Below are 13,711 nucleotides of genomic sequence, written 5' to 3' on the forward strand. Positions count from 1 at the left end.
AACTTTTGTAAATATTGTGAAATTTTGTAAAATTGTAAATATTGGTTAATAATTAATAACATTATCTACTTTTATGTTTTACGCAAATATAACATAATACGTTTCATCGCAAGTTTTATTTTTACTTTAAAAATAGGCTTAGGTTAATACTTAGGTTGCTAAGGCCGTTGCTAAGAACTTTAAAATAACTCTGTTTTAGAATACAAATTAAGGGAGTTTTTATTAGCTTTTAAAACAAGTGGTGCTCATAAACTAGGTACACTTCAATCCATTGGAATTAAAAAAAAAAAATGTGTTTTTAATAGTACCACAACTATGTTTCTAATAGTACCACAGATAAAGATATATTTTCAAGATCTTTATAGAATAGAGCATTTTGATATATATATATATATATATATATATATATATATATATATATATATATATATATATATATATATATATATATATATATATATATATATATATATATCTGCCTCTGGGTATTGTTTTGAAAAATTTTAGAACGGATCTTATATCCGAATGCAGATTTTAATTATACCGCGGTTGTTGTTCCAACACAGGAGATGTTAGATATAAAATCTCCTAAGCGAGAAAACAAATCCTCGCAACGTGTCATTAAAATATCCTTAAGTTTTTATACAGATTTCCGTATTTCTGGTTCTTGAACAAATTTAAGCGGATCCAAATGTCTTTATGCAAATCTTGATAGCTTTTGGATTCGGATTCAGCGCGCGGTTTTTTCCATGATAACTAATTAAAAAAGAGTTTCTGCAGAATTTAAATATATGAATAGGTACAAGTTTACAAATTTAAAAAAGTTAGAACAGAAAAAAAAAATTCATTTAAAATTTAGGCTATAAAGAAATTGTAAATTTTTAAAAATTATACTTTAAAAAAATTGAAACTAAGTAGAAACAAAGCCAAATGAAAAAAATTCCATTTTTTAATTAGGATGAACAGTATACTTTGTAAGTCGGCCAGTTTGAACATCTAACGTGGCTTTTTCTAGTCGACAGCCTAAATCACAAATTTAATTTGAGAATAATAAAATTAAAAACATAAAAACGTTACCATTAACAATATTTTAAAAACATATATATTGGTCAAAATATACTTTTTAAAACGCATTATGGTAATCCAAGATCGATTCATCTAGTCCATTAAACCATGTGTCTTACTTGATACATGGTTTATCAACAAATCTTTAAAATACCATTTAAAGTACAGTACGTTAAAAAATGTACGTAAATTACGCACTCCGTTTAAAAATGAAAACGCTATACATTATACATCATATAATTTTACTAAACGTAATAAAAAGAAACCGACTAGACATGCACGCGATTTAAAATGTTTCTAAGTGCAACTATACTGTTTTAAAAACATTTTTGTTGCATTTTGAAACACTGATATAATAGCTCCAGGAACATATTTTATAGAGTCGGAAATTTTTAAGAAATAATGAATGACTGGCATAAACAGCAATAACGAACTAAAACGTTAAAGTCAAAAGCATGGCTTTATGCGTGAAAAATTTTCAGGAAATGATTCAGACCTGCAATTTTTTAACCAAAACTTTTTAAATAGCATTAATAATGAACTTAATAAAAATAACAGTGATCTATTACGACAAATAGCAGAGACTTATAACGATAAATAACAGAGATCTATTACGATAAATAAAAGAGACCTATACTCTAGGAGCAAAAGTAGAAGTAATGGTACTTCGAAATCAAATCAGTCAATGAGGTTATAAACTGCAATTCTCATGAGAAGTTTAAGCGTATGTCTTCTGCATCCATTGAACCAAATCTGTTTGAAGGATTAATTGAACTTCTTGGTCCAACAAAAAATGAATGAAATTACTGGAATTCAACAACTAAAAATATTGCATAAAAGAAACCAAACCAACTTGTTTTGAACATTAAAGAACAGCTACTTGTAACTTGTTTAAGACTTCGATGTGGTTATAACGTTGTCACTTTAGCTCAAACGTATAATTTCAGTTAATCTTACATATGTAGCATACTTACAAAACAGATGTTTCTTTTTTGTCACTTTTTAGTTTATGAAGTTTTGATGCTAATAACTCGACAACAATTTTAAGTTTCTTCAACAATTTTTTTTTGCAATTTAATAATATAAGATGCTCAGTTGGTGACCTGAATTTGTCTGTAAATGCCATGTCATTATGGTAAATAGATTAATAGCTATTTTTTATAGAACCATCATTGTACCATGAAATGTGTAACTGCTGTAAATCCTAACAGAAGCTGCCCGATTTGTTTCACTTTTACTAGGAAAGCATCGATGATGTCATAATTTTTCAACAGAGTGGGATTTGGTTTTTTATTAATCCTGGTGATAACTTAATATTTGATAAAGCTTAACAAATCAAAATCTGCTGCTACCAAAACAAGCAACAGTTTACATTCCTGGATTTCTAAGAAAACGAAAATATGTTACTTTCAAAGAGTTAGTTGTAACAAAACACATTGCCAAAGCACGTACTTGTGTTGTAAAGTCCTCTTACTTTGCGGCTAGTTTATGAGAGTAAACTATGGTCCAAAAAGATTTTGCTGAGATTTTATTGTAAATACTCTGGCCTAGCATATGACTATTAGAGTCTTAACGAATAAAAGGAAGATAACTATCAAAACTAAGATCACAAGATGAGACAGCTGAAACCAAATTATCTAAAAGTGCAAGCAATCGCATCCTTACTATTAACAAACACTAAGTCGTAACTAAAGGCTCCAAATATGGTCTCGATAATGCAAACCAAAAGAATGAACTCCCTGCTTACAATCTATGCGCAACATGGCACTGTTAGCACTCTGATATTTTATAGCTGTTGATGGAATCAGCCGCTCTAAGAGCTACCACAGAGTTCGGGAAATCTGACTACCAGCCGGCCTCAGAAACATAAAACTGAGATTTAGAACTGTACCCTCATTAGGATATAATAGTGTGAGTTGTCTAGCCATAAAAACAGAAACACAAACAAAACCCATGCAAAGAAGGTTCAGCATTCAACATCTAACTGGAAACAATGTATTATAAATACATTTATGCCAGCCTAATAGATGAAGAAGGGGTGCAAAGCTGGTCAACAGATCAGAACCTGTTTACCCCTTAAGTTTCTGCCTAGGAGTTCTTCGACAAGACAGTAGCTAAGTAAAAGCATTTGACGTTTGCCCAAAGATGAGTATTTTATCGAGACAGCATCTCTAGTCAACCAAAAGCCCCAAGCCATGGGGGTGTGTTAAGTCAGAGTTTGGATCTTATAACCTTTGTCTAAAAAAGCAAATCCTAGAAGGTAACTGAACACGAAACAGGTTGTGCTAGGTCGTGTGTTCCCAATAGCAGGATAACCTGACATATAATTTTAAAAAGATATTTAGAAAAGCAAAGTTTATAGTGGTTTGTTTTGTTTAAAATGTGATTCAGTAGGGTTAGATTTTGTATTTGCTAAACAAAACAAAAAGTGCCCTTTTTGTAGATGACTTATCAAGTCAAAACTATGTTGTCAGCTATTTTTATCTTGTATCTTGAAGAGCCCCTTCCGTTCTGTTTGAGACTTAAAAGTAAGAATAAAAAATAAATATGAGGTTAAAAACAAAGAGTGATAAGTCAATAGTTTAGTTTTTAAAACATGTAGCTATAGAAACAGCTGTAGTAATTATATAATAGACACTGACAAAGACTATCTGTGTACTGAGTACTATCTGTGCTTTGAGTCAAGTTCTTCAACCAACTAAAAAAATGAGTACCAAAAAAAAGTACTAAAAACTATAAAACAAAAAAAAACAACCATCGTCATCACCAAGTTTTCCAAACCTATTATTCACTAATATTCGTGGTCTTTGAAGTAACTTTTCTTCCATTGAGTCTTATTCGAGACAATCTTTGAGTTGAGTCCATTTAATTGAGTCTTCTTCCAGACAATCTCATTCATTTACCTTTTCTACTTAACTTTGTTTTGTTACTGATCCTAGTCAGTGTTCAATTTCCCCACATTCACCTTTAGGTACTTTTGATCACATTTTGATCCCTAAAACTATAATCTCATTCTTCTTTATCATTAGAATCTCCCTATCATAGTACCATTTACAACTACCATAAAGCTGAAAGAGACTCTTTTCGGATTTTTCTTCGTAACGGCTCTTGGGTAGAAATCTTGCGTCTTCCTTCGGACAAATGTGCTTCTTATGTATCTTCTTGGATTCAGGCTGGCATGGAATTTTTTATTCCCTCTCAAGTCAAACCTCACTCTTCTCCATGGTTTTCCTCACATTGTGCTGCTGCAATTTTCAATCAAAACCATTACTTCCATATCTATCTGCAAAACAATTCTCCAGAAAACAGACGCCTGTTTACTATTGCTAGAAACCATTGTAAAAAGGTCTTGTCTAACGTCAAAGCCTGCTATTCACAGGTCACGAAACCTTAAATTTCATCAAAAAAATAGGCTCCAGAGACATTTGGAGAATCTTTAACAGTGTCTATAATAAAGGCAAACCTATTATTCTTCCTCTTTTGCATGGTTCAGATTTTGTTACTTTACCTAAAGACAAAGCTGAATTGTTCGCTAAGAGCTCTTTTATTAATCACAGCTCTTGATTTTACTAATCACATCCTACCTGATATACAGCTGTGAGCATGGAAATAGCAATACTAAAAATTATTTGTATTTTCATTATTACTCTCCTTCTATATAATTTGGAAAAACGAATTTTTTATATGTGTATAAACAAGAATGAGATAAATTAGGAATATGAGAACTCAATACATCCAAGAACACTCTTATTTTTGGTTAAATTGTAATTGAGGGAATACATTAAAATAGCAGTGGTTCTATTGATTATAAAGTTAGTTTGTAAAATGTAAGAGATTTCCTTAATTTTTACAGGGAAAGTAAGTATTACTTCGATTATAAAGTATTTTTTATTTATTTGTGTATGCTCAAGTCTTTTCTTAACCTTTCAAAGTGGGCCAAGGACGCCACTTTGAAAGGTTAAGAAAAGTTTTTCTTAACCTTTCAAAATTTACACCAACATAACACAACATTATTTTAGAGGGTAAATCTTACTCATGTATACAAAATATTCTTGGATGTTCAGCAAAGATGATTTCAAATGCCATAAATCATAATACAAAAGTTGAAAAACCTCTTTTTTGTATTTTTTGAAAGACTACCCCATAAGAAGACCGAAGAAATGTAAGAAAATGTAAAAAGCAAACCATTTTTATCAGCCAAGCAAGTCAATGATGATTTTGAATTACAAGTGAGTGACACAACTGTTCATAGGCGCTTAAGAGAGAACAGTTTATATGTATACAGTTCACAAAAGGTTCCTTTGTCGATAAAAAAAAGTACCACTAAACGTTTTCAGTTTGCAAACCAATATTTTAATTGGCCCATCTAAAAGTGGTGCAACATATTTGGACCAATAAATCGAAAATCGTTCTTTATGGAGGTACAGATTTAAGACAGTATGTAAGACATCCAGTTAATACAGAATTCCAGAAAAAAAATAGCATTAAGTTTGTGAAACATGGTGGAGCAAAAGTTATGTTATGGGACTGCTTCTCTATAATGGTGTTGGCCCTATTTGTAAGAATAATGGTATCATGGACCAACATATATATGAAAACAACCTCAATAATGGCATGCTGCCCTATGCTGTTAAGGATATGCTAAAATGGGTTATGAAGAGACGCTACAAAAACAGTTTTTTCTGTAGTTATGGATAGCTACTTAACAAGCATGGTAAGCAATACCTGAAAAAAAATGTCAACGCCTTGTTGACTCAATGCATCAACATTGCAAAACAGCTATCCAAAACATAGGTTTTGCAACAAAATACAAAGGGTAAATATTATTATATTATACTTTTTTTGAATTTGTAACGTTAAAAAATGTTTTTTTTAATGTTTAACTATAGAAAAATTATTATTTTACTCTATTTTCAGATACCACTTCTATTTCAATGACTGCAACCTTATATTATTGTTTTGTTTCTGAAATAAAATGTAAAACTACTATTGATGTGATTTTTTTAATTCTATTAGTTTTTAATTCTATCAGTTTTAATTCTATTAGTTTTAATTCTATTAGTTAGATTTAAGTATCAAAACAATAAAATAAAACTTTTTTAGTAATAAGTGAAAACAATTTGCTCAATAATATTAAAAAAATTCCACGCACTGCTATTTTCATGCTCACAGCTGAATCTAAAAAACAGGCTGATCCATTGTTTGACATTTGTATCACTCCAGCTTCTGTATCTAAAGTGATTTCGTGCTTAGACTCTTCTACAGCTTGTGGTCTGGATAACATACCTGTTATAGTCTTGCAGAAGAGTTTTCTAGAGCTATCAAAACTGTTTAACAAGTGCTTATGAAAGTTTTGTTTTCCAGCCTGCTTGAAAGCAGCATCTGTTATCCCCATTTTCAAAAATTCTGGGGAGCGATTTGACTTGTCTAACTACCATCCCATTAGTCTTCTAATATGTCTAATTATGTCTATGTCTATATACCATCTAATTATGTCTATGTCTAACTGCCCTGTCTATTATATCTATGTCTAACTACCATCCCATTAGTCTTCTATCCATTAGTCTTCTATATCTATCATATTTGAGTCTTCAATTAACAAATATTTAATCTCTTATCTTAAATTTAATAACTTAATTTCTTATCAACATTATGGATTTCGATTTTCTTGTTATACTGCTGATTTGTTAATGGTAATAACCAATAGGTTTTATTTTGCATTAGATAGATGTGGAGAGGTTAAGGCTATTGCTCTCAACATTTCTATAACCTTTGATAAAGTTTGGCATACTGTTATTCTATATAAACTCTCTACTTATAGTGTATCTAAACAAAATCTTAAACACTATTGAATCCTTCCATATCAATTGTAGTATAAAAGTTGTCCTTGATGAGCAGCACCTTTCTTCCTTTCCTGTAACTTCAGGGGTTTTTCAAGATTGTATCCTTGGCCCTATACTTTTTTTAATTTACATTAACCATCTCTCAGAAATTCTCAAATCCAAAGTGGCATTTTTCTCTGATGATATTACCTTTCATTCTTGCCTTGATAAGAAGCCTACACTCTCTGATTGCTCAGAGGGGGCATTTAAGCTTAAAAATGATCTCACTATTGATACAGCATAGGGCTCTCAGTGGGTTGTGAACTTTAACTCAGATATAACTAAATTTTTATTAATTCTTACTTCCGATCTTTCTTGCAAAAAATAGATCAAATTCATAGCAAAATTAGCATCTGCAAAGGTTGCATCTCTTTATCGTGCTAGCCACTTTCTTTATCCAGATTCTATTCTTTATCTCTATTTATCTCAAACCCGTCCTTGTATGGAGCACTGTTGCCATTTAAAGAAGTTTGAAGAGAATATAAGGAGTAATGATTTAAAGCTTCATAAAGTTTGGGTAGTTTGTTGTGGAATTACCTATGATTAAAATTAACAAATAAAATTAAAAAATAACTATAGTCGCAATGCTCCTTAGAATATCTTTTTTTTTAGTTCCTTAGAATATCTTTTTAAATTTATTTAGGACCCTTTAATACATTGAACAGAACTTTGTATAAGATATTCCTATTGATTATACAAAAAAAAACTACATCTACAATCAAAAATCTACATATAGAAATCATAAAAATCATAATTTTTTTTTTCTTATTGTGTTTATAAGCTACTTTCAGGTGTTTAATATAAGGCAGGTGGAAATAAGCAAGGGAAGGAAGAAGGGAATATATATATATATATATATATATATATATATATATATATATATATATATATATATATATATATATATATATATATATATATATATATATATATATATATATATATATATATATATATATATATATATGTAAATTATGTTAGTGTATTTTACAAATAGAGTGCTCAATGTTCTTAAAGAACAGAGCAATAATTAATTAGTAAAAAACACTTATCTAACTTTTATCTTCGACTCGGAGTTTCACCATCGCTGGATCATCATTTAGTAACTCTTCCTGATGATCCAGCGATGGTGAAACTCCGAGTCAAAGATAAAAGTTAGATAAGTGTTTTTTACTAATTAATTATATATATATATATATATATATATATATATATATATATATATATATATATATATATATATATATATATATATATATATATATATATATATATATATATATATATACACACACACACATTATTGGTATATTTTGAAATTCCTCATCCAGAAGCTCAAGTGCTATAGAAAGATCAGCATATTACCTTTGCAGCATTTTAATAACTTTCTCCCAAAGGATAAATAGCATGAAATTCATTTTGATCATTTTTATTAGAATGTGCACAACCTTATTACGCATTGCTAGTTTATCTTTAGATGCACGAGTGTCCTAATCAAATCAGGATATCTATTTACAGATGCAGTAACAGATGGCCTTGTTGTGCATAAGCTTTTTAACAAATTTTGCTTTTCCTGGTCTTATTTAAAGAATCTTAAAAGGGCCCAACGCGGTGCACTTCTTTAAATCAGGGTCAAATTGATAAAAAAATTGAACTAAATAAAAGGAAATTTCCAGATTCCAGAAAATTTTCTTTTTCCTGATGGACTCAAAAAGCAAGGTTACACTAGACTATAGTAAATTTAATATTAACGAGTCACTGAAGAACACTACGCCTGATTTTGTAGAAAAAAGACCTTTTGACATGACTCAAACAGTCATCTGCAAATGCAAGAGACCTCTGCTTGACAAGTATGAATTATTAATATGAAATCTAGTAGTGCTAATAATAGAAACAGATAAAGTTTTAGATATTTTTTGATTGGATTCAAAGTTTGTATCTAGAGATTAGGTACGTGCATATCTGGCTTTTTACAACACCGATTTCAAAGACAAAAACTATGACCTTTTTTTTCACAGTGTGCTTGAAGTCGTTGTGGTAAAGATGTATTTATTTGTCTTTTTTTTAAATTTTATATCAGCTTAGACTTTATTAAAAAGTAGAATGTTTTATCTTGAATAAATTATGTATTTTTTTACGTGTAATAAATTTTTCAGTTTTTTTATTGCTATTTAAAATTTCGTTCCTGTTCTGGCACTGCATTGATATTGAAGGCATGTTGGTACATATTTGAAATTTTCCAGTCAACTGTATAGATCTATTTTCTATGTACCTGTCAAATTTCATTAAAAAATATTCATGACCAACCGTATTTTTTGACCCAGTGGAGGTACTATTTTCACCTCTTTTTGTGTTACTGTTACTGTTACACTTTATAAAACTGTTTCTGTTATTGTTACTGTTACTTTTTGTAATAAATTCTGTTTTTTTTTTTACAGTTACCAGTGATTTTCATTCGGTTTTAAAATTTTGTTTCTGTTCCGGAGGTGCATTAATATTGAAGGCATGTTGGTACATAAGAAAGTGGAAATTCATACCTCCATGTAGTGGTGGTATGTATTTCCACTTCCGTTACATAGTGTTAGGGGGAGGGGCGGTTTTTGACAGTGGAGAACTCAGTATTTTTGATTTTTTATTTATTATAATGATATATTTTATTAGAAATGTTATACAAACTTTTTTTTAATAGCCTTTTACTACTAACAATATTTGGGTTTTCTTTTTTTATAATTGTTAAATGATTTACACAAAAACTAACAAGTATAATTAAGGTGAATATATATTAATTTTATTTTTTTTGATGGCTAACTCTTTTCACACACCAAAATTAGTTTAAAGGTAAAGTTCTGCAAAATAAAATTTAAAATGCTAAAATTAAAATTATATAACACTATTTTATGATGATTCTGCATAAAAAACATTAAAAACAAAAACAGCATTTTCTCAGCTTTTTCCATACCCATAATTTACCATATAGCCACCTTAAGCTATATATGATATATAAAAATTATACATATATTTAAAATTTTTTTTATAGATTAATGGTGATTTTTTAAACAATTTAATAATGATTAATAGCCAACCCAATTAAATAGTAGTATTGTGATTGTTGAATTTAATTTAGTGCATCACGGGACCTCACAAGAAAACAAATCTATTTTATGGTAAAGCTAAAACTCATTTAGCTTGTATTTTTCCAATACCAGCTCATTTAAATATTGGCTGTAGAAATGTACTGCATATATTTGCAAATAATAACGATTCATATAAAGTAACTGTAGAACTAATTGGTAAGTATTGCAAACCATTTTTCACGAAATTCGAAACCATTTGTTGACATCTGCCACCTGCTCTTTGCATACCAAATAACAACATCTGCTGTGGCACAAACATCGCAATCAATTGCAACCTCAATTGACTTTGCTACATTCACGTTTTGCTACATTTACATTTTTCATTTTCTTCTCAACAAATCAGTATTTCATCTGTATCAAATAGTGATCACTTATCTCCTTTATCTTGTCCTACTTTAAAAACCTCTTCTTATGAACCACTATCCAGTTTGAAAGCTGACCAGTTGAGTCCCAGAAAAAAGGTTATGAGAAAGAGATTAACCATTTTGGCAAACGAAAAGCCAATTAAGAGGAGAAAGCATAAAGAGGATATTAAAGGTTTAAGAGATAAGGCAAAGGCTTGAGCATACAGATTTAAATATCTAAATCAAGTTATTACTCGTAAGAAAAAAATAATTTCTCAACTTAGAAAAAAATTAAAAAAAAAGTTTTTATATTTACAGTTGAAAAAACTTCAAAATCAAATTTTTTGTTTGAAACAACAGTTGACATCCACGCAAAGAAAGTTTCCTTATCAAAAGGCAATGTTTAGCCAACAACTTGGTGAAAAAAATTTTGCAATTCTTGTACTGCAAAATGACATTCTGAATTTACAGGAAGAATTGGAGGAAATTTAGCAAGTAACACAAAACACCAAAAATGAAAAATGCTACTCAGCAGATATTAGGAGACTAATATATGACATGCTTGTGTGCCAAGTTCCTACACAAAGTGTGCCATCTCTGCTCTGTAAAATTGGGGAACATACTGGCTATCGATTTAGTCAAATTCCACATCATAGAACTGTATAACAAATGATGCGTGAGCTTGGTGTGCTTTCAGACTTACAAGCTGCTGAGATAGCAGTGAGCAAATATCAACTTTCTGCATACATAATAAGTGGTGATATGGTGATAACATAACAGAAATGGGTAATAAGGTATATGTTATTTTAAATAATAGTATGTCTTATAAACTTGCATTAACAGATATTCTTTCAGATAGTGGGTTAATCTTTATTTTCTATAATAAATTTTACAGTGCCTAATGTATATCATATTCTCTACCCTCCCCTTTTTTTAAGAAGATTTATAACTATTTAATTTGTCTTTATGTATACATATATCTATATACATATATGTATATAGAAATGTAATTTTAGGTAGTCGGTAAGTTAACGATATCCAACAACCAACGAGCTATGGGAAACCAAAGCTCATTTACTATTTGACATAAGCAAATTGCCTGGCTCATGACAATTAATGTTTATCATAATGATGGCTATACATTGTTTCTATCCAAAAAGACAGACTTTGGCTTGTATGGATTGAGAGATGTTAGTGTTTAGTTACAATAAATCAGTACACTCTAGGCAAATGGCATATGTCATTACCAGATAGTTACACTAACACAATATAACTTTCTTTTCATTACAACTTATAATCAAATCTATTATATTTCAGGTTAAAAAGTATTGAAGGGTCTACTTCTATCGATTTTTCTATTTGGTAATGGGAAATGTGTTATGTATCAGGAGTTAAGTGATTTTGAATTTTTTTTTAAGTTAGAAAATCATTCTCACCTTCTCTAATTTGTAATGGGTTTTTCAGTTATTGTGCTAAATGTCTAATATAATTTCATTTATCTTTTATTGTAAGGTTTTTACTATGATGGCAGCTTGCTACTGTAGATGTTTATCTTAAAGACCTCAAGATTATATTTATTAATTCAGTAATAACAGTTACATGTTAATTTATTATACATTAGTTAATTGTTAGCCTTAATTTTTTTTTAAATTTTATATATCTGATATATTTTATCTTATCTATCATTGCAAGGTTACACAACATGATGAAAACCACATGATTGCTTCGATGGATGTTGATCTTTTTCATATCAAGATTAAACTGGTTCATATTTTTTTAGAGATTGATTATGTTTATTAATGCAATAATAACAGTTATATATTTATTTATTATCCGCAATATAAGGCATCCTTATTTATTATCCGCTACATAAGGCATCATAAATAGGTATGGCAATATTAATTTAGGGGTTTACTTTATCTAGATATCATTGGACGTGGTTTCCTTTGCATACTAAAGAATCGACTTTTTCTAGCTATGGATGTTACAGTTTTGTTTGCTTCAAAAACTAGGCTTTCTTCAAAGCCACAATTCTATTAAAAACATTACAAAGCAAAAAAGAAAATAAATATTATATTCTGAATTTTTTGTTAAAGAAGTATGTTTTTAAAAAAATTATTTTTTGCGGTTTGTTGGAATTTATATATAGTCAGATAGATATAAGGATTACAGAAGGGAAAATGAAGGAGAGCCGTGGTGGCATGCCCCCTCCCTCCTATTGTTTAGATGGATATTTTTTTGTAGGTTTTTAGTTGAACTATATGGTGTTTTATGATTATTTTTTTGTACAACGGCCCCCACAGAAATATCACACCTTTTCCGATGTTATATATGTATATATATATATATATATCTTTTTTGTATATATATCTTTCATTGAAATTCATTAGTAACGATAAAAATAAGGCGAAAACGCTAAGGCTTTTAATGTATTTAAAGATCACCTATATGCATTTAAAGATACGCTATAGAAATCCTAGCCTTGGTGCATATTTAACAAAATAAATATATATACCCTTAACCATTAAAATATATATGTGTATATATATATATATATATATATATATATATATATATATATATATATATATATGTATACATATATATATATATATATTTATTGTAAATATATATATATATATATATATATATATATTTATTGTAAATATATATATACATATTTATTGTAAATATATATATATATATTCATTTTAAATATGTATATATATATATTTATTGTAAATATATATAAATATATATATATATATATAAATATTGTAAATATTGCAAAAAAACGCAATATTTTTTTATGCATGTTTTATAAAAATTTGTTATAAATTTTACTATTACGTTTTAATCATTAAAGATATTTTGTTACTTTAATTCGAAACTTTTTTAATTACATTTTTTAGTCGTTTTGCACATTTCACTAGGCAAAATTAAGCGCAAATTACCATTCTATTACAAAGCTGCCGTTAGCCGAACGCAAGTTTTATACGTAAGTTGCATTTTTCTTAATCAATGTCTTCATAAAAAATAATTTTACTTAAAAGAGCATAACTTTTTTTGTAATGATTCTATTTTCATAAAGTTTTCACCATTTTATTACAAATTCAAAGCTCTTTCGAACCATATATAAAACTTGAATAAATAAATGGTTTGAGATTTTTACACACGTACCTAAAGAGATTGGGACCAAAACCATTGGTTGGCTCTCTTGACCCTCTTTACCAATACAGGTATCAAGTATCACGATCTAAAGTTGATGCTTAAATGCTTAAAAAGT

At 28.9% G+C, this 13,711-nt stretch overlaps 1 protein-coding gene across 2 annotated transcripts in view; it reads right to left on the bottom strand.

The window, feature by feature from the left end:
• Window positions 1–771: 771 nt before the first annotated feature.
• The window catches only part of LOC124807432 (6-phosphofructo-2-kinase/fructose-2,6-bisphosphatase 1-like), a 96,584-nt gene continuing 83,644 nt past the window's right edge, over window positions 772–13,711 (bottom strand). For both annotated transcript variants that reach the window (XM_065797057.1, XM_065797056.1), the window contains one exon: window positions 772–1,023. In XM_065797057.1, the coding sequence (XP_065653129.1) occupies window positions 950–1,023 (74 nt within the window). In that variant the 3' untranslated portion in view covers window positions 772–949. The remainder of the gene's footprint in view (window positions 1,024–13,711) is intronic.

This window comes from Hydra vulgaris, chromosome 05 (genome assembly GCF_038396675.1).
Source record: "Hydra vulgaris chromosome 05, alternate assembly HydraT2T_AEP".
In the NCBI taxonomy this organism is placed as follows: domain Eukaryota; kingdom Metazoa; phylum Cnidaria; class Hydrozoa; order Anthoathecata; family Hydridae; genus Hydra; species Hydra vulgaris.